The sequence below is a fragment of the Muscardinus avellanarius genome (genome assembly GCF_963383645.1).
Source record: "Muscardinus avellanarius genome assembly, chromosome: 10".
NCBI lineage: Eukaryota > Metazoa > Chordata > Mammalia > Rodentia > Gliridae > Muscardinus > Muscardinus avellanarius.
Genome location: NC_137796.1, coordinates 81,907,348 through 81,928,485, shown reverse-complemented (window position 1 = coordinate 81,928,485; position 21,138 = coordinate 81,907,348). Strand labels below are relative to the sequence as shown.

Sequence of the window (21,138 nt, the reverse complement as noted above, 5' to 3'; positions counted from 1 at the left end):
TGTGTGTGTGTGTGTGTGTGTGTGTGTGTGTGCGCGCGCGCGCGCGCGCGCGTGTGTGTGTGTGTGTGTGTGTGTGTGTGTGTGTGTGAAGAGCTCTGGGGGTGAGGATCCAGGGTCCGGACTGAGGATGCTGAACGGCTGAATCGAGTGGGCTGGGGGCAGGGGAAGAACGGGGGCATCACACAAGGAGGAGATCGGGTCCCAGGGCCGCCAACCTACCCGGCTCCAGCGGGCGGGGGCGGGGCGGGGCGCGCTGGGCCGGGGTCCCGGGGGCCGGGGCGGGGCCGGGCTGGCGCTGCGCAGCCGCGGGGCGGCCGCCGCGCATGCGGGGCTCACTCGGCTGCAGCCGGCGCCGCTGCCACTCCCGGGAGCATGAAGGACCGAACCCAGGAGCTCCGCACGGTGAGTCCGGCCCGCGCGCCCGCCGCCCCGCACCGCGCGCCGCGCACTCGGGGTCCGCTCCGCGGCCCGGGGCGATGCCGGGCGCCCGCGGCCGGGGGCCGGGGCGTGCGAGCCGGGGACCCTGGCCCCCCGGTCCCGCCCCTCGGACCCTCTGGGGTCTCGGGCTCGCGCGAGCTCGGCCGCATCGGCCTGTGGACTGGTGGGGCTGGAGCGCGGGGTCCTGGATAAACTTTTCGGCGCCCCCTCTTTTTTTTTGGGGGGGGGTGTGGAGAGCAGAGGGTTATTATGGGGTTTTGATGGCGGGACGGAAACCTGGCCTCTCCCCGCCCGCGGAACAGGTCTTGCCTCTGCCCTTCCAATGCCCCTCGTGGTGGAGCCTCCCTGTGGTGTAGACGGACGGCGGGACCGCGGTGGGAGCGGGCTGGGGGGCGGCCCCCTGCCCGGAGACCCGCCGCGGGGCGCTCTGCGGAAACCCGGCCCCGGTGGGGGTGGCCGCCTCGCGCGAGCTGTCTCTCGGGGCCGCCCCGTCACCTGTGGCTCCCGTCACCTGTGGCTCCCCGTCCGCCTGGTCGCGGTCCTCTGCCCGCCCTGGGCTTAGAGGGTGGATGTCACACCTGCCCCCGGCCCACCTTGTGGCTTCCGAGCAGCCCAGGCTGGTGTTTCCAGACCCTTCCCGGGCTCCCCGGTCCATAACTACGACCTGGATATGGGCTATGTTTTTCCACCTGTGTCAGAGGCCCCTGGGGTGTGGCTTCTGGGGCGGGGTTGGGGGGTTGGAAGATGCACAAGGATTATGAATCAGAGCGCACAGTCTCCCAGTCCAGACAGAGACCCCTGCGCCTGCTGCTCATCAACAGAGCTCCCCTTCCTTTGGCCTCTGCCCCCCCCCCCCCGGGACAGCAAGGAGGAGGGCTGCGGCGGGGGTGTCAGGGAGCTGAGGGAGTGAAATCTGCTGTGGGGAGGGGGACCAGGACTCAGTACCTGGGTGGATCTCCCCTGGTCCCTGACTGACCACCCTGCTGTCAGGCCCTGCCCACTGATCTCTGGGAGCCCTTCCTAACCGTGGCTCCCCAGAGCCCTCCCCCTGTGCCCCACTTCCAGCCAGAGCCCCAGGTCCCACACACAGAGTGTTCCCAGTGTCCTTGAGCTCTGCTGACCCCGGGGCTCCTGCTCTCTGCTGAGAGGCTCCCCACATTTGTGCCCGTCTCTTCTCATTACACGGTCACGTCCCCTGGGCACTCAGGCCCTGTGCCCTCCTGCCTCCATCTCCCCCTGGCCTCACCTGCCTGATTTCAGAACTGTGTTATTCCTGGCTGAGCGCCCAGCTCTTGGGGGTAAACCCCAGGAGGTTGCAAAGGAAGAAGATGGTCCCTTATGACAGATATGATCTCAAAACGCTTCCCCCACCAGCCCTTGTGGTTGCCCTCGAGTTTCCTGGGCAGTGCTGAGCCAGAAAGCCTTCCTTCCCCTGTGCTGAGCTGAATGGCCGTGTGCTGTACCTGTCTCGATCGCGATGCCTGGTGGGTCAGAGGAGGGTCTGTGTGGGAACTGAGCAGTCAAGGGGAACACAGTCCCTTGCATCTGATGGCAGCCTCTGGCTTATCAGCGTTGTGTCCCTCTGCTGAAGGGGAAACTGAGGCACAAAGGAAAAGTGGCTTGCTTGGTAGGTAGAGGGGTGGTAGCAAGGGGCCTCGCCTGGTCCCTGAAGGTGGCCAGACTCAGGCCTGGCTGGGACTGGGGGACCCCTGCCCCAGGAGGGCTGGGGATGTGAAGAGCTTGAACCCAGAACACTGCCCCCGCCCCACAATAGCCTGGGTGGTCCCCTAGACGGTGAGGCTGGGCTTTGCTTTGAATCATCCAGGCACCTTCTGCAAGCACAGCAGCCCAACCCCAGGCATTCAGAGCCCAGGAAGGCTGACCTCATTGTCAGAAGGCCCTGCCCATGGAGGGTTTTGAGTAGCCTGGAGGGGCAGCTGGCAGGCTCCCTCTCTAGCTGGGGCACTACTATACCCCAAAGTACCTTTCCTTTTAGGCCTGAGGCTCCTGTCCTTGAAGTGGAATAGGAAAACCTAGAACCCAGCTCCTCTAGGCAAGAGGCATGGTCCCAGGTCCCCTGACCCTGACTTCACATTTGGGGAGATTTTGAACCCCAAGAGTCAGAATTTTCAGCCTAGAATCCCCAGGAATGAAGAGGCTGGTGCCGTGCTGGACAGAGATAGTGCCCTGCTTAGGACAGCAGCTGTGCTCCACTCCCCTCAACCCTCCCTCCTCTCCTCCTCCCCTCCTCCTCCTCCTCCTCCTCTTTTCTCCTTCTCCCCCACCCAACGCCACCACATTTGGAAGGAAGGCGAGGGGAGCTTATTTATAAAAGTCACACTTGGAGAAGGAGCTGGCTTGCTTCCTCAGCGCTCTGCAGGCCAGGCCCAGCCCTCCAGCCGTCTCCAGCCCCACCTCTCACGGGGCTGCTCCTCTGGTCTTGAAAGAGACAGTGAAGGGGATCCACGGGGGTGCCTCAGCTCTGCAGACTGGCCCTCGGAGATCAGCAGGTTCACCCTCAGAGTGCAGAGGGGCCAAGACTGGTCCAAGGTGACACAGCTGGTGAGACTTTGGGGGTCACATGTCCCCAGGCAGCCATACTCTGGCATGTATCTGCCTCCCCACAACTCTGAGGCCTCCCTGATTTTCTTTCTGGGACTTCCTGGAGCTCACCCACCCACCCAGGGGCCCAGCTCAGTAGAGCAGCCAGAGCAGGCCTGGGAGGGGAAGCCCAGGTCTCGCCCTGGCCCATTAGTTCTCCAGTCCCCCAACTAGTCCCGTTGCGTTGCACCCTCATTCTGCTCATTTTTGGAGCCAGTATTATACGCCTCACGGTGGAGGTAAGAATACGCACAGGGAGCCGGGTGTGGTAGTGAACCCTTGTAATGCCAGCATTTGGGAGGCTGAGACAGGAAGATCCTGTTTCGAGGACAGCCTCAGTTACTCAGTGACACCCTGCTTCAAAATAAAGAATAAAAAAGAGGGCTGGGGGTGTAGCTTAGAGGTAGAATGCCCCTGGGTTCCATCCCTGGTACTGGAAAAAAAAAAAAAACGAATAGGCACAGGGTCAGGTCTTCCTCCTCCCCTCCCATCAGCTCCCTGGGGGTTCTCAGAATAAATAATGAGTTCAGGCACCTTTTCTTGGGGGCTCCAGATGGAATGGCCTCAAAAGACTACCCAGGCTCACCTCCTGTCTTACATATCACAGAACGAGGTTCAGAGAGGACCAGGGGTAGCCAGGTGCCTATAATCCCAGTACTTGGGAGGCTGAGACAGGAGGATTGCAGGGTCAAGGCCAACCTTAGCAATTTAGACCCTCAGCAATTTAGTGAGACCTCTCTCAAATTAAAAAGGGCTGGGGGTGTAGTCTGGAGGTGCAATGCCCTGGGTTTGATACCCAGTACCAAAAAATGAGAAAAGAAAAAAAAAATGAAAGGAATAGGGTTTTCTCCAAGCTCCCACAGCAGAGCCCAGCCCCTTTCCAGGACCCAGAGCCGCCCCTCTGAGCTAAGGCGACTGTGCAGGGACCTGGTGTGGGAGGCTGGGCCCAGGATCACTATGACCTAGAGGCTGGAAGGGGCCTGGTGTGGAGCCCACTTTCCTGGAGACCCAGCTTGGCCTCACACACTCCTGACTTAACTGGGGCCTCTCTGCTCTAGAGATATTGACTTTGATTAGTCATTAAAAAGAGGAAGGGAAAAAAAAAATAGCCCTTGAGGCAGACAACAGCCTCAGCTCAGTGCTGATGAATCAACCCTGCCAGGCTGGCTGGCCGCCACCACCATCGCCTGGGACAGGCCTGGAGGCCTGCTCTCTGTGCCTCCTGGAGGAATCAGATTCTTGAGCCCAGGAAGGTACCCTTGGATCCTGGTGCTTCTGCCAGGAAGACCACCAGGGCTGCCCTGCAGCTGCCAAGGGGAGTTCAGGCTTTCTGTTCACAGTGGCTCTGGCGGCGATCTTCTTCCTGAAGGTGTCTTTGGTGGGGGCACCCAGCCAGATAGCGAGAGCGGAGCAGCCCTTCTCTGGGGATTGAGGGCTTTTTATTTTATTCTATTTTTCTTATTTATTAATTTATTTATTTTGGTACTAGAGATTGAAACCAGGGGTATTCTATCTCTGAGCTACACCGCCAGGTTTATTTTATTTTGAAACAGGGTCTCTCTAGGTTAATGAGAATCTCACTATTTTCTGAGGCTATCCTCCAACCTGCAATCCTCCTGTATCAGTCTCCCAAGTACTGGGATTACAAGCATGCACCACCACGCCTGGCCTATTTTTATTTTAAACAGGGTCTCACTCTGTTGATGAAAGTCTCACTAAATTGCTGAGGGTGACCTTTACAGGTTTGAGCCACCATGTCAAGCTGCTGGAGAGTTTTTAAAAACTGGACCTTGGCTGGGCATGGTGGCACACACTTGTAATCCCAGTACTTGGGAGGCTGAGACAGGAGGACCAGGTTCGTGGCCAGCTAGTGAGGCCCTCCGCAACTTCGTGAGATCTTATTTCAAAATAAAGGATAAAAAATAGGGCTGGGGGTGTAGCTCGGAGGTAGAATGTCCCTGAGTTCAATCCCTAGCACCACAAAAAAAAAAAAAAAAAAAGAAGAAAGAAAAAGAAAAAAAAAAAAAGCAACCTGGGTCTCAGCTGGATGTGATGGCACAGGCCTGTAATCCCAGTACTTGGGAGGCTGAGACTGGAGGATCTCAGGTTCATGGCCAGCTTCAGGTACTTAGCGAGGCCCTTCACAACTTGGTATGATCCTTTTTCAAAAATAAATAACAAATAGAGCTGGGGTGTAGCTTAGAGGTAAAATGCCCCTGGGTTCAATGCCCCAGTACTGCAAAAATAAATAAATAAATAAACCCAAGGCCTGGTTTTATAGGTGTACTCTTGTAATACCAATACTTGGATTGCTAAAACAGGGCAGTCACAGGTTCTCAGCCAGCTTAAGCAGCTTCATAGGCCCTCTAACTTAGTGAGACCGTTTCCATATAAAAAATAAAATAGGGGGCGTGGTGGCGCACGCTTGTAATCCCAGCATTCGGGAGGCTGAAACTGGAGGATCGCGGTTCGCGGACAGCCTCAGCTACTTAGTGAGGCTCTCCACAACTTAGTGAGACTCTGTTTCAAAATAAAAAATAAAAATAGGGGAGGGGGTGTGGCTCGGAAGTCAAATGCCCCTGGGTTCCATTCCCAGACCCGCAAAAAAATAAATAAATAAAATAGGGCTGGGGTGTAGCTGAGAGATAGAACATCCCTAGGTTCAACCTTCAGTAACACACACGCGCACACACACACACACACACACACACCCCTCCAAGGAGTGAGGTATGGAGGCACATGCCTGTAATCCTAGCACTTGGGAAGTTGAGACAGGAGGATAGCAGGTTTGAGGCCAGCCTTAGCAACTTAATGAGACCCTATTTCAAAATAAAGATAAAAAGGGCTGAAGGTGTAGCTCGAAGGTAGAATGCCTCCAACTTGAATTCCCAGCACCGAAACGAAATAAAAAAATCTTCCCATAGACCGGGACTGAGAGCCATAGAATAAGGAACACAAACCCGGGACAAATTGGACATTGGTGAGTGAGAGTTCCCAGGTTTTTGACTTTGAAGTGCCCTGTGGCACCAGGAGTTTTGAGATGGGGAGTGTTAGGATGGGCTCTGGAAAAAGATGGATCCTGCTTATCTGCTAGCAAGGTGCCTGTATGACACTGGGCACGTGTGTCCAGCTCATTCGCCCCTTTGAGCTGCAACTGCCCCGTGGCTCCAGTTGCCACCTCCACACCAGAGTTCCCAAGTCCTTGACTCCAGTCCAGCCCCCTTTCTGGAACTCTGACCACCACTCAGAGGGCTGCTAGATCCCCAAGGGAGCTAGGGCCCTAGTCACTGAAAAGAAGGCTTGGTGCACGTTTTTTTTTTTTTTTTTCCTTCAGTATTGGGGATGGAACCTAGTGTACTTCTGAGCTACACCCCCAGCCCCGTTTTTTATTTTGAAGTAAGATCTCACCTAGTTTCAGAGGGCCTCGCTAAGTAAGCTGAGGCTATCCGGGAACCCACCATCTTCCTGTCTCAGCCTCCTAGACTCCCAAGTGTGCGCACCCGGCTCAGTGACTGCTTTGTAAACAAGTGCAATGGCCACCCTGGCCAGGCTAGCCACCTTACCTACCTATCTAGTTTCTTTGGGCCCAGAATGTCTCCGTTGGAAGCCAGGGGAGACAGCTTCCAACAGCATCCTACATCCCGTATCCTTGTCATTTGATTCGGTGTCCAGTGAAAGCTGATTAAAGGTGTGAGTTAATCTGGAGGGTGTCTCTAGAAAGTGCCACAGGGCTCTGGCCTGGATGTGGCTGTGGTTGCAGGGAGCAGCAGAGTCAAGAGCCATCGGAGCCTCACAAACTGAAACAAAGTTCAGAACAGACGAAGGGACATCCAGCTGCACAGACTGGCGGGGAAAGCGCTTCACGATCACCTGCGTGATCTCTGGCCATGTCAGATGAAGTAGTGTGTCTAACCAGGGCTGCTGGTGCACGCCTGTAATCCCAGTACGTGGGAGGCTGAGACAGGAGGATCATAGTTTGAGGACAGCCTTAGCAAGTAGTGGGATCCTCGTTTAAAGTAAAAATCAGCCTGCTGAGCGAGCATGGTGACACACACTTGTAATCCCAGGACTTGGGAGGTTTGCAGCCAACCTCAGCTACTTAGTGAGACCCTGTTTCAAAATAAAGGATAAAAAAAAATAGGGCTGGGGGTGTAGCTCTGAGGTAGAAATCACCTGGGTTCAATCCCCAGTACTACAAAAAAAAAATTAAATTAAAATAGGGCCGGGCATGGTGGGGGCATTGGAGCACACGCTTGTAATCCCCGCGCTTGGGAGGCGGAGACAGGAGGATTGCGCAGGTTCGAAGCCAGCCGTGCTGGCTTAAGAGACCTGTTTCCAAATGAAATATAAAATAGGTTTGGGAGTGTAGCCTGGAGGCAGAAGGGTTCCATCCCCAGTTGTAAATAAATAAATAAATAAGGCTGGGAGTGTAGCTCATCAGAGGTAGAATGCCCCTGGGTTCAATCCCCAGAAACACACACACACACACACACACACACACACACACACACACACACATGCACACGTATCTAGAAGGAAGGAGGAAATGGGTCAGGCATGTGGTACTGCTCAGACCACTGTTAGCAGCCGATTTGGTTTGTGTCCTGTATTACCAGGGAAGATAGAGGCAGAATAGAACCAGTTGGCACTTCTGGGAGGGAGATAGAGGGGCAGGAATGCCTAGGTTGAGAAGAGGAACCCAGTGAGGGTGGGGATGCTGCCTTCAGATCTCTGGCAGGGCCACCCAAAGAGAGGATACCAAAAGAGGTTCTGAGGTCAAACCACAGGGAAGGAGAGGGAGGAGTTTATCCTTTTCTTCTTTCTTTCTGTACTAGTGAATGAGCCCAGGGGTGCTCTAGCACTAAGCCATTCCCCCTAGCCCTTTCTTACTTTTTTTTTTTTTTTTTTTTTTTTTTTTTTTTTTTTTAGGCACTGGGGATGGAACCCAGGGGCATTCTACCTCCAAGTTACACCCCCAGCTCTATTTTTTATTCTTTATTCTGAAACAGGGTCTCACTGAGTTGCAAAGGACCTCACTAAGTAGCTGAGGCTGTCCGTGAACTGTGATTCTCCTGTCTCAGCCTCCTGAAAGCTGAGATAATAAGCATGCGCCACTACTCCTGGCTCCTGTTTTACTTTATTCTTTATTCTTTTGTTTTATTTTCTTTTCTTTTTTGGTGGTGGTACTGGGGTTTCTGGAAACCCTTCTACCTCTGGGCTACACTCCCAGTCACCTATTTTTTTTTAAATATTTTTATTTGGAAACAGGGTCTCTCAAGCCAGAGAGGCTGGCTTCAAACCTGTGCAATCCTCTTGTCTCCACCTCCCAAGCGTGGGGATTACAAGCCTGGGCCACCATCCCCGGCTTACTTTTTTTTTTTAATTTTGAAACAGCGTATCACTAAGTTGCAGATGGCTTCACTAAGTTGCTGACGCTGCCTGCATACCTGAACCTGTGATTGTCCTGTTTCAGCCCCTGAAGTACTGGATTTATAAGCCTGTACCACCATGACCAACTTTATTTTTTTATTTTTTTATTTAAAACTTTTTTTGTGGTACTTGGTATTGAACCCAGAGGCATTCTACTTTCTAGCTATACCCCCAGGCCAATTTTATTTTTTTATTTGGAAACAGGGTCTCACTAGAAGTGAGTCTCACTTCTTGCTGAGGCTGTCCTAGAACCTGCAACTGGGATTATAGGCGTGTGCCACCATGCCAGCTATTTTTATTTTGAAAGAGGCTTTGGCTAAGTTGTCAAGGAACTTACTAAGTTCCTGAAGCTGGTTGTGAATTTGCGATCCAGCTGTCTCAGCCTCCCAAGTACTGAGCTTATAAGCTTAAAAGAAGGGATTTCTTTTAAGGTAAGGGATTTCACCTTATCTGGCTTAAAAGAAGGGATTTCTAACAATTGGGACTTCCCAGGATAGACAGGGCTGCTAGGAAAACTAGTGAGCCTTCCATCACAGGGGGCATGCAAGCTGAGGCCAAGGGGACTCCTCAGGTTCCTTAGGGCCTGAGAGTAGGCGGCTGTGGCTGCGGTCGGGATGTGGGCAGTGTGTGGGGAATCAGAGGAGTGAGACGGTGGGAGGGAGGCTTCCCATTTCAGGCGTTGGGAAGTCCAGGAGGAGGCAGGGAGGAAGACAGGGCCTGGGTCATAGGGATAGAGAGATGGTATAGGACCAGGTGGTGGGCTCTGGCCTTAGGTTGGGGCAGTTGGGTGAAACAGAGGGTGGCAGTGAGGGAGAAGAGCAGGGGAACTTAGTGAGGACGGTTCCTGGAGTGCCCCCTCACGCTTTTGCTGGGCGCCACAGCAGGTTCAGCCACAGCTCTGAGGTCAGGTCCTGAACCCTTTTTTTTTTTTTTTTTTTGGTGGTGCTGGGGATTGAACCCAGGGCATTCTACTTCCAAGCTATACCCCCAGCCCAATCTTTTATTTATTTATTTATTTATTTATTTATTTATTTATTTATTTATTTTGCGGTACTGGGGATGGAACCCAGGGGCATTCTACCTGGTAGCTATACCCTCAGCCCTATTTTTTATTCTTTATTTTGAAACAGGGTCTCACTGAGTTGTAAAGGGCCTAAGTAGCTGAGGCTTTCCGTGAACCATGATCTTCCTGTCTCAGCCTCCCAAATGCTGGTATTACAAACCCAGTGTATTCTTTATTTTGAAACAGGGTATCACCAAATTGTGGAGGGCCTTGCTGAGTAGCTGAGGTTGGCCGCAAATCTGGATCTTCTTGTCTCAGCCTCCAAAGTACTAGGATTACAAGCATGAGCCACCACCACACCAGGATCCCTGAACCTTTTTTTTTTTTTTTCTTTTTTGCAGTACTGGGGATGCAACCCAGGGCATTCTACCTCTGACCTACACTCCCACACCCCCAGGCCTATTTCTTATTCTTTTTTTTTTTTTTTTTTTTGGTACTGGGGATGGAACCCTTCTACCTCTGGGCTACATTCCCAGACCTATTTTATATTTTTTATTTGGAAACAGGGTCTCTCTCTCTTTTTTTTTTTTTTTTTTTGGTGGTACTGGGGTTCCTGGAAGCCCTTCTACCTCCGGGCTATACTCCCAGACCTATTTTATACTTTTTATTTGGAAACAGGGTCTCTTAAGCCAGCAAGCTGGCTTCGAACCTGCGCGATCCTCCTGTCTCCCTCCCAAGCGCGGGGATTACAAGCACGCGCCACCACTCCCGGCCCTATTTTTTATTTTTGAAACAGGGTCTCACTGAGTTCCAAAGGGCCTCACCAAGTAGCTGAGGCTGTCCGTGAACCCAGATCCTCCTGTCTCAGCCTCCCGAATGCCGGATTACAGCATGTGCCACCATGCCTGGCTCCTGAACCTTTTTGATTAGTCTTGGGGCCCACTCTGAATGCCGCCTCTAGGGCAGGTTCCCTTTTCCCAGCTCTGCCTTCTTGGACAGGGGCTCGGGCATCTCCTCTGCCAGCCCTCTCTTGGAGAAACTTTCCGGTCCAGCCTTCAGCCCTCTGGGGAGGATGTGAAGCAGCAGGTTGGAGCTGGCCGGATGCCTGGAAAAGCTAAGTTCCTATTTCATAGATGGGCAGGCTGAGGTCCAGAGAGGCAGCAGCCCAGATCCTGGGGTCTCTGAGAGCAGGGCAGGGCTTGGCAGAGCTGGCACTGCCATCTCTAGTGGAGAGGAGCTGGGACATTCTCCCTCCACCCTTTCCTGTCCTCCCTATCCTTCTCTGAACATCAGAAGGATGATGGAGTGTTCAGGACGCCAAATGGCCAGAGCCCCTGGGCCACTTGCCCCCCGCTGGCTGCCCAGGATGGAGAGTAAGGCTCTTGCAGGCTGTACCATGCCTCAGTTTCCCTTGGGAGCCTGACTCAACTCCTGGGCCTGGCATGGTCCAAACATGTGCCAGGGGCGCCTGGATTCTGTGTCTATGGGTGAGGGAGGGGTGGCCACCTGGCAGCAGCCACAGACACTTGTGGGGAGCGGAGCGGGGGTTTATTTTAGCGGCCGGGGGAGGAGGTGTGATCTCTTGATGGGAGGAGGCCCCTCTGAGCCTCCAGAAAAGCTCCCAGCCACCCCCTCCTCCGGTGGGTCTGCTTTGCTTCAGCTGGGAGCTGGGGGCCCTAAACACTTCTGCTTTCCTGCTGTTCTCAGCCCCCACCCCCTGCAGCCAGGCCTCAGTGTCCCCATTTCACAGAAGAGCAGACACACAAAGGGATGTCCCTCTGCCGAGCAATGTCTGTGCTGGTCCAGCCCCTCAACCTCCATCTGCCTTGGTCCATACCAGGACCCAGGTGGTGCCCACTCCACCAGGCCCCTGAACCTGAGAAGTGCTGCCCCCTGCCCTGAGTGGCCACCTGGCTGTCCTCGCTGGACTGTGGAGAGGGACCTTGGCCAGCAGAGGGGCTGACCCAGGCTGCTGTATGGTGCAGAGTGGACAGTAATGACTAGGTCCAGCACACCGGGAAACCGGGTGTAATTACCCCTGGCCCCTGATGGGGTGGCTTTTCCCACTGCTCCCAGGGTTATGGGGTGGGGCCACATCTGTGGCTGAGGCCTAAGGCAGGTCCCAGCCAGGTGGCAGTCTGACCTGCGCCTCCTGCCTGCCAGCCCCAGCTGAAGGAGCATCAGGATCTAGTGTTGAGAAGACAGCAGAGAGAAACTCCCTAAGAAACCTGGAGGGCAGAGCCGATGCCCAGCACAGCTCCAACAGATGGCATCACTCAGCCCATCTGGGGCACTGTGCAGACGGCCCCTGTGGGAGCCACCCTCTCCTGGGGCAGAGTTTGGTGGGGCCCAGGTCTGAGACAAAGCGAGCAGGCCTCCCTGTATGGGCTCAGCCTAGAAAGGGAGCTTGGAGCTCTGGGCTTGAGACCATGGGGCGGGAAAATAGAGGGTCCTGTTCACAGACCCATGGGCTCGCTCGTCAGGGCCACCTCAGCTGCTGGGAGGGGATAAGCAGCTAGGCCAGTGAGGCGGGGACATGGTCCCGTCACCAACGTGATGGGCAAGGCCTCTCCTTCCACGGTGCTCAGGGATGCTGGGAGCTGAGACACAGCCAGGTCTGTCCTCGTCCCTGCCCAGAGGCCCCAGGAGGGAGGCGGAAGGTCAGGACCTGAGTATGGGTACAGAGGCTGTGCGGCTTGGTGGGTCCAGTGGTACTCAGGGTGCCTACACAAGTCTGCTCATCTGTGCACAACCCTGCGCAGGCCAAGGACAGCGACGACGATGATGATGTCACTGTCACCGTGGACCGAGATCGCTTCATGGATGAGTTCTTCGAGCAGGTGGGAGCCAGCCCACCCCTTCTCTTCCTGTGCATTGGAGGCCTCGGGTGGGCACCTCTCGCCCCTAAGGAGGGCCCAGGGTTCTCACACGCGTACGCCTAGATCAGCAGCCCCTTGGGCAGCCACAAGTGGCCCCATTTAGAGGGTGGGTGTGTTAAAATTCAGAGTGGAGCAAAGCTGGGGTGGGAACTTCCCGAGCCTTCCCACGAGTCCAGGTGACTGGGGAGCAGCCGAGCTGGCCCTCCCACACGATACCTGGCACATTTCCCGCTGACCGTGCCCTCTTCCCTGAAAGCCCCGGGCCCGCGAAGCCCTCCTGGGGCTTCTCCACCTGATCCCCTGGTCTTGGTCGCCAGGTGGAGGAGATCCGAGGCTTCATTGACAAGATTGCGGAGAATGTAGAGGAGGTGAAGAGGAAGCACAGCGCCATCCTGGCCTCCCCCAACCCTGACGAGAGTGAGTGCTTGGGAGGCCAGGGATAGCTTCAGGCCTCAGGAGCCCAGTACGCGGTGCTGCTGGTGGGGCTTAAGGGGCCGAGAGCTCCATGCCCACCGGAACCCCGCTGGATTCCTTCTGCAAAGACCTGAGCACTAGGAGCTGCACCCTCCTGGGTGACGTCTTGTGGCAGCGCCCCACCCTTCCTAGGCACCTGGCTTTTTCTGTTGGGCTGCCAGGCTGGCTGCCGCCCTGGGGATCCAGGAAGGAGGGCTGCCTGGAGGGAGCCTGCTCTGATCAATAGGAGGCTGCCCTGCCAGCTCCTCCCCTTCCCACCTCTCTGGGGAGCAGATGGCTGCTCTGAGGCGTCAGCGCTGTGGGAGGGCAAGCCGGCCAAGCAGCAGAGCTTCCTGCAAGAGCTGGAGGCCCTGGCACCTAGCCACTTGGTACCCGGGAGCCGGGCATTGCCACAGCTCCAGGAAGTTACCTCTCTCCATCCATACACATCCACGTGTGTCTGGATTCCGCTCTGTCCCCAGACAGGTCCCCCTGACCCAGGCCTCACATTCCTGTTGAGATAGTGAATGCTAAACCAGTAAGTGCCAGGCCGCACGTACAGGCTGACCTGAGGTCCTCTTCCTGGGGTGCTCACCCCAGGCCCAGGGAGGAAGTGATGGGGACCCAGGCAAGCCGCCTGGACTCTGCCACCTGCCCCGGGGTGCTCTGCCCACCTCCCTCGGCCCCAAAGCTCCTCTGCAAGGCACCAGCCCATGGGACCCAGAAGGAAGCAAGGGCAGGGCTCCAGCCTTGACCACTGTCCAGGTGTTGAAAAGGACAAGTGCCCAGGGTTAGATTTTCTCCAGCACACTCACTCACCCAGGACCCTCACCCCCAAGCCCATTGGCTTTAAGAGCTCAGAACAAGTCCTTCCCCAGCCCCAGGGTGTGTTTGGACCAAGGCCTTTGCTGCACTCGCTGCTCCCAGGTGGAGCCAGGGGACATCCCAAGAGGGGAAGGAGGCAAGGGGGGCCACGGGGCAGGGTATCGCCAGTGCAGCCATCATGCTCTCCCCCTTCCCGGAGATTTGCCTGGGACGGCAGCATGTGATGTGTGTCTGTGTTCACATGTGTCTGGGTCCCTGTGTGTCCCTGTGTGGGCTGCTTCCCTGAGGGTCAGGTGTTAATTGTGGGGTGAAAGGTAGTTGTGGGCACTCTCAAGAGCCGAGGGGTGGGCCTCAGCCTCTGGAGGAGGGGGCATGGGGCAGCTGGAGCCGCCCAGCACCCTCCCTCGGGGGCCCTCTGTGCCAGTGTCTGCTTCTCCCACTGTGTCCCACACGGTGGGGACTCTGCCTGTGAGCTGAGCAGTCCCAACCTGGCTGAGACCCAGGCATGCAGCAAGGGGAGGGGGCTCACCACGGGGCGCTAGGCCAGAGCAGAGCCAAGGGGGAGGACTGAGGCAGGCTGGCGGTGGGTGGGGGGCTTTCCTGGGCCAAGGCTGGCTCTGCCTCCTCTGGGGGCTGCCATCCGGCTGGGCTATTTTGGGTCTGAGCAAAAGAGGCTGAGACGACGTCAGAGCAGCTGGTAACCAAGTTTTCCTTTGTTCACACGAAGGAGGCACCCTCCTCCGCTCCACAGAGCCCCCCACTCCACCCTACTGGTGCTCCACTTGGGAGGTGACCCCCATCTAGGCCCTTCCTGATATATCACTGTCAACACCCTTCCCCAGTCCCCTTAAGGAGAAGCCCCACCCCAGAGATGCAGAAGGGAAGATAGCAGCCAGGAGCCCAGTCCCCACTTCCCCTGGGGGCCGCCCAGAGATTGGGTATTGCCAGCAGCACCCCATGGGGAGGCAGCCAGGCCCTCTCAGGGCCGGGGTGGGGGCGAGCTGGGCACCCCCATGGCCTCTGCCTGCTTAGGAAGATGGTTCTAGTTGGAATAAGGGCCAGAAACACCGTGACACTGCCCTCGCCCACTTTCACCACTCATGGCCGTAGCTTGTGCTATGTTTTTGAAACTTCATCAGCTCCCACCCAGGCCAGGCGCCTCCTTCCCCAGCCACTCCAGGACCCCAGCATCTGGGGGTGGGGCAGCTTCATGAGGACAAGATTTGCCCCACCCCAGGTGCTCACGGCCAGGACTTCTGGGGATGTGGGGAGGTGGTGGGAAGCCCTGTCCACTGACTGACTGCTCACCCTCCTGAGCCACCAGGTAAGGCCAGGTGAGCCTGTGGCCCACCTCCGACTCAGGCAAGGATCAAGTAAATGTTCCCTGGTGCCAACTCCAGCCTCACCAGCTGCTCCACAATTATTTCTGCCTTAAATTTAGACCCATCTGTTATCTACAGGGGGTGAGGGAGCCAGCGCAGGAGGATGGAGGCTCCTTGGAAGGCAGCTCAAGAGGGGGTGAGGCTGCAGCTGCTATGGCCCCGGGCCCAGGATTGGGGGTTTAGGCATAGCCCAAGCCAGACGAAGAAGGGAGACCCAGGACCAGCATCCCCCATCAGGCCCTGGTGTGAGAGGAGGAGCCTGAGTTGAATCAGGCTGCAGGGACCCAGGGTGTCTACACCAGCCCCTTCTCCCTCCCCAGAGACGAAGGAGGAGCTAGAAGAACTCATGGCTGACATCAAGAAGACAGCAAACAAAGTTCGTTCTAAGTTAAAGAGTGAGTCAGGCCCCTCGCTCATCTGAGGTGGCTGGGGGGGGGGTGTTTGTGTTCTCAGCACCGCCTCCCCACATAGCTCATGGGTTTCACTGGCCCTGAGGGGTGCATGGGATTTTGCTTCCCTTTGTGAGGGTGGCACCATGGACACTCACAGCCACCTGGCGTCCCCACTCCCAGCATGGCCCTGTGCACAGCCCTCCAGAGCAGAGTACACAGCAGAGGCACAGTGAGGCTGAGGCCATAGGACCCCATACACAGTAGGTGCACACATGGAACTTGGGGTGTGCCTGAGTCCCCACAGGCGTTTACAGCCAGGTGCACATGCCTGTCCACCTGTCCCACCTGGAAGGAGCTTTGTGGGTCCATTGTCAGGGTCAGTGCCTGGCCTTCTGTCTTTCTGTGGCCTCCCCTGGGGAGACTGGGAGGCAGATCCAGGCTGAGGCCTGGGGGCGGTGGTGAGAGGAGCAGGTTGTGGCTCAGCCGCAGGTTGTGTGCCCAGGCATCGAGCAGAGCATCGAGCAGGAGGAAGGCCTGAACCGCTCATCCGCAGACCTGAGGATCCGGAAGACGCAGGTGTGGTAGGACCCTGGGGTGGGTGGTCCGGCACTGGAGTATCTGGGTCCTCACTGGGGCCTGACACCTGTACCCTTGTCTTGGACTCCAGCACTCCACGCTGTCCCGGAAGTTTGTGGAGGTCATGTCAGAGTACAATGCCACGCAGTCCGACTATCGCGAGCGCTGCAAGGGCCGCATCCAGAGGCAGCTGGAGATCAGTGAGCTCGGGGAAGGGATGGGGCTCGGGTCTTGAGTGGCAGGGCTCGGGCTTCTGCTGGGCTCCCTAGAGAGGCCCCCTCAGTGTGACCCCACCCACAGCTGGACGGACCACCACAAGTGAGGAGTTGGAGGACATGCTGGAGAGTGGGAACCCCGCCATCTTTGCCTCTGGGGTAAGTGTACCCCATGCCTGCTACCAGGGCCTGCTAGCTACACCCCCCCACTGAGACCGCAGTGTGTTGGCAGAGCGCTGGGTCTGGCTGGACAGTATCTGGATGAAGTCACCCTGTGACGCAGGTGCTAAAAAAGGCCAAGTCCCAGAGAAGGGAAGGGACCAGGCTGAGGTCACATAAATGTCAGTGGCCAGGAGAGAATCACAACTACGTCCCTGGGCTGGAGTTGGGTCCACTTTCTTGGTGTTCCTGATCATTTACCAGTGGCTAAAGGCTTCTTCGTCCTTGGGACCTTTTGCCCCTTCGTGGGGAGCATTTGGCTATCTCTGCTTTCCAGCGAAGCTTGTGCTCTGTCGAGGGGGGGGGGGCTCATGAAGGTGGCACACGGGAGTGGAAGGCAGCGGGTGCAGGTTCCAGGAGAGAGAGGGAGGTGCAGTTATGCTCTGTGAGGGAAAGGCGTGGCAGGAAGGCCCACGGTGCAGTCAGGGTGGTGCAGTCAGGGTGCAGTCAGCCGGGGCTCTGGAATGCTGGTGCTGAGGACTATCACTTACCAAGCACTTACTGTGTGGCAGGCACAGGTGGGGAGTGTTATCAGCCCCATATTATAGACAGGAAATTGGGTCACAGGTACATTAGGTGACAACTGGTAAGGGGTGGAGCCAGACAGGAAGGCAGGAGGGCTGTGGCTAGAGAGGAGGTCTCAGGCCCTGCTTCTAAGACAACTCTGCCCAGCCCAGCTGCCTTGGGCCATGGCCTTCTGCCCTCCTGGTCCTGTCCTTGGGTCCCACCTCACTGCTCTGCTCCTAGATCATCATGGACTCCAGCATCTCAAAGCAGGCTCTGAGTGAGATTGAGACCCGGCACAGCGAGATCATCAAGCTGGAGAACAGCATCCGCGAGCTGCACGACATGTTCATGGACATGGCCATGCTGGTGGAGAGCCAGGTGAGTGCGGGCCCGCCGCGCCCCACCCACAGCAGCACCGGGGGCTGCGCTAACCCCGCCCCTTTCTGCCCAACACGCTGCCTGCCTGCCTGGGAGGGACCGACCTCAGGTAACAAACCATCAGCTGTGGGAAGTGCACACCCCAAGAACCCTCTCCTCTGCATGGCTCCGCTTGGCCTGCCAGGACCCCAGGCCCTGCATGGTCCCACCCACTCACTCACCCCAGTCCTGTCCTGTCTTACCAACTGCTTATCAGGGTCCACTGTGGACCAGCTGCTTTCCTAGGAGCTGGAGGGACAGCAGTGACCAGGACAGTGAGGGGCTTGCTTCCTGGAGCCAGAACAAATGGAGTATTCTCCAGTGGTGCTAGGCACTCAGGAGATGCGAGAAGGCAGTGAGACCCTGGTGCTCAGACTCGGAAGTGCCCGAGGGTTGCCAGAAGGCTTAAAGTTTCTTGGCCCCTGTATCCAAAGATTGAGAAGTCGAGGCAGAGGCCCCTGGATGTGCCTTTCTCACCAGCCCAAGGGTAATGCTGATGCTTTTGGTCAGAGGACCACATTTGAAGTAACACTGATAGAATGACCAGGAAGCCACTAAGCATGGAGTGGTCAGAGAAGGCCTTCTGAAGGAGGGACATTTGTGCTGATACCAAAAGAGGTAAGAAGGAGAGTGAAGAGCCGGCCCCTGGCAGGGGACCAGCAAGTCCAAGGTCCCAGCCAGGTAAGAGCGGGACTTCCTTGAGGAGCAGAGCGGTCTGAGCGGCAGAGCATGGGGTGCGGGGAAGATGCAGCTGGAGGAGGCAGATGAGGCCCGGCGGGCAGCGCTGGGCACCTGGAGGCTCCCAGTAGTGGGTGTCTGGTATGGGAATGCCATGATCTTGGGAAGTAGTGAGGCCAGGAGGAAGCTGCTGCTGCATCCTGGTGAGAGACAAACCTCGGTGACATGTGAAGGTATCAGGCTTGGAGGGGGAGACGTCCCTTTGCCTGTTTTATGTTGTGGTCAGACTGGCCTCTAGGGAGAGCATGGGACCAGACTGCCGGGCCCAGGAGGGCCCTGGTGCTGGGCAGAGTCCCCAAGGTTGAAGGTGGCCAACAGTCAGAGCTGGGTGGAACCATCGTGCCAGAGGGGAATGGCGTGGGGGGCTCACCAGTGGCCAACACATCGGGGCTCAGCTATGGCCGAGGCAGGGTCAGACTCCAGCCCACCCACTTTGGCCTGTCTCCTCCTGCTGGGCACCGGGGGTCAGGTCCCAGCTGCGCATTCTCTGCATGATCCCCACCCCTTGGCTGAGACTGCATGGCCAGTGCCACTCGAAAGCTGCTCTTTGGGGAGAGGAGGGAGCTGCCCCAGCTGCCACGTCCTCGGCGACCTGCTGGGTGCCTTACCTGGCTGCAGCCTGTCCTCACCCCTCTGCTCTCTCCCTCTGTCTTCAGGGTGCTTTCTTGGAGTCCTGCCCTGAGCCCCCTCCCCATCCTGAGGGAGCCCTCTGGAGCTTGGGGTGCCCCTGGCCCTGCAGGGGGAGATGATTGACAGGATCGAGTACAATGTGGAGCACGCCGTGGACTATGTGGAGCGGGCTGTGTCTGACACCAAGAAGGCCGTCAAGTACCAGAGCAAAGCGCGCAGGGTCAGTAGCCAGCTCTGCCTGAGCCCACGCCCCAGTGCCCATCACAGCCCTGCTCCATCCTGCCTCTGGGCTTCTGTTACCACATATCCCAGGCTGTCACACTGCCCTGAGATCCCGGATCTCTGGCACTCCTCCTTGTCAAAGTCTTTCCAGCAGTGCCCCGCCCCAGTCTGCCTAAGGCCTCTCCTTCCTACCCTCTTGCAGAAGAAGATCATGATCATCATCTGCTGTGTGATCCTGGGCATCGTCATCGCCTCCACCTTCGGAGGCATCTTTGGATAGAAAGCCACCCGCCTGCCGCTCTGCTCTGGATGGGCCATCCCGAGGAGGTCCCTGGCTGCCGCCGCCTGGCAGGATTGCCCTCCCGCCCCTGCCTTCTGGCTCGGAGCCCCCTCCCTCTCACCCCATACTGCTCCTCTCTCTGCCATGGGCCCCCATTCCCACCCTGCCCTGAGCCATGTCGTGTGCATGATCTTGTGACAGTGTGTGTCTACAGAGGAGGTAGAGGGGAGCAGGGCTGGACACAGCCAAGGGCTGGGGATGGGTCAGTGCGGGGAGCTCAGGTCCTGATCCAGGCTGGCCAGGTGGCAATGCCCTCCCCTGGGGTTTAGGTGCCTCTGGGCCCCAGCTTGGCCTCCACCTCACCTGCCCATCTTCCCTGTCCTCTCCAGCTGCTCCCCCAGGCCGAGCCCCGAAAGGTGGGGGCCACTGGCCACATGGTGCTGCTTTTCAGGTTAGGGGAGAGGTAGCCCTGAGAGAAAGCCCAGCACTAAGCCTCTATTAGCTGCCCACTGCCAGGAGGCTCGGGTGTCAAGGCTGCTGGCCTGTCAAGACCAGGCTCCCTCCCCTGCCCAGGGCAAAGCCCAGCAGGTCCTCGGCCCCTCCTCCCACAGCCCCAGGAGTGGCTCCTTTGGGCTAGACCAGACCCCCAGAGACCTGCTGGGAAACACTGGCTGGTGCCATCACCAGCAGCTTAGAGCTGGGGAGGCAGAGCAGGCTGCAGTCAGGCCTGTGTCCTGGGGAAGGCCACAGCCTGGGCCGGCCACTGTCCCACAGGCCTCATCAGTTGGGTCTTCAAGCCAGTGTTGCATGTTTGGGACAGTGGTCCCCACTCTCTTGTGCTCCAGGAAGTCAGATGTCACTCGGGCCTGCAGTCTCATCCTGCCCTTGCTGTCCCCATTGATGTGCCACGTGGTGTCAGGTCTCGGACGCAGTATTCAGCAGCCAGCCAGGGAGGGTTGCCTCCCTCTCCACCATCTTGGGGCTTCTTGTCAGAAACATGCCCCCGCCCCACATGCCCTCTTTCTCGTTGACAGGCAAGGAGTGTGCATGCCGGTGCATGCGGCAGGGATGGGCGTGTCTGTGCCCACCTTCCTGGCTTTGCTCCTGCCCAGTGACTGTGACCACTGTCCGTGTTGCCTTTAACAGCTACTTCTCCTCCACCCCTTCACCAAAGGTCTTGGAACAACCAGCTGCCCATTTTGTGAAATTTTTATGTAGAATAAACATTTGTATCTGTACCAGGCCTCTGCTCTCCATTTCTTAGTCTGTAGTGTCATAGCTTTAGAGCTCAGGGATGAACGTATGGGACATTAAGGGGAAAGAGCTCAGAGAAAAAGGATCCCACCCTTATACACACCCCCCCCCCTCTCCATTTGGCCATTCAGGAGATAACGCCCAGGGGTATGTATGTGTCTTATTTTTAATTTTTTTTTAAACTGGGGATTGAACCTAGGGGCATTCTACCTCTGAGATATACCCCCAGCCCTGTTTTATTTATTTATTTATTTATTTATTTATTTATTTATTTATTTATTTTGATACTGGGGGTGGAACCCAGGGGCTTTTCTACCTCTGGGGTATACTCCCAGACCTTTTTTATACTTTATTTGGAAACAGGGTCTCACTAAGTTGCTGAGAGCCTAAGTAACTGAGGCTGGCTTAGAACCTATGTGATCCTCCGGTTTCAGCCTCCCAAGCGCTGGAATTATAAGTGTGCACCACCAAGTAGGACTTGAACAGTTTTACTAAGTTGCTGAGGTCATTCTAGAACCTGCAATCTTCCTGTCTCAGCCTCCCAAGTACTGGGATTCCAGCATGCACCATCATGCCTGGCTATACCCAGGCTTTTCTATCAGGTCCAGTAACCCATGCCACTGACAAAGGCAAGACTTGGATCTGATTTTTGGGGACATGCCAGTCTAGGGTTCAGA

At 56.7% G+C, this 21,138-nt stretch overlaps 1 protein-coding gene across 2 annotated transcripts; it reads left to right on the top strand.

Moving 5' to 3' along the window:
* Positions 1-372: 372 nt before the first annotated feature.
* STX1A (syntaxin 1A) lies at positions 373-19,207 on the top strand (the record flags this gene model as incomplete). Of its 2 annotated transcripts, XM_080703241.1 has the most annotated exons (10): positions 373-402; positions 12,235-12,312; positions 12,669-12,768; positions 15,332-15,406; positions 15,906-15,979; positions 16,071-16,179; positions 16,280-16,353; positions 17,161-17,298; positions 18,815-18,925; positions 19,130-19,207. In XM_080703241.1, the coding sequence occupies 10 exons, from the start codon at positions 373-375 to the stop codon at positions 19,205-19,207; spliced, it is 867 nt and encodes a 288-aa protein (XP_080559367.1). The 2 variants fall into 2 exon arrangements, with proteins under 2 accessions (XP_080559367.1, XP_080559368.1); XM_080703242.1 differs by lacking the exon at positions 15,332-15,406.
* Positions 19,208-21,138: the final 1,931 nt, after the last annotated feature.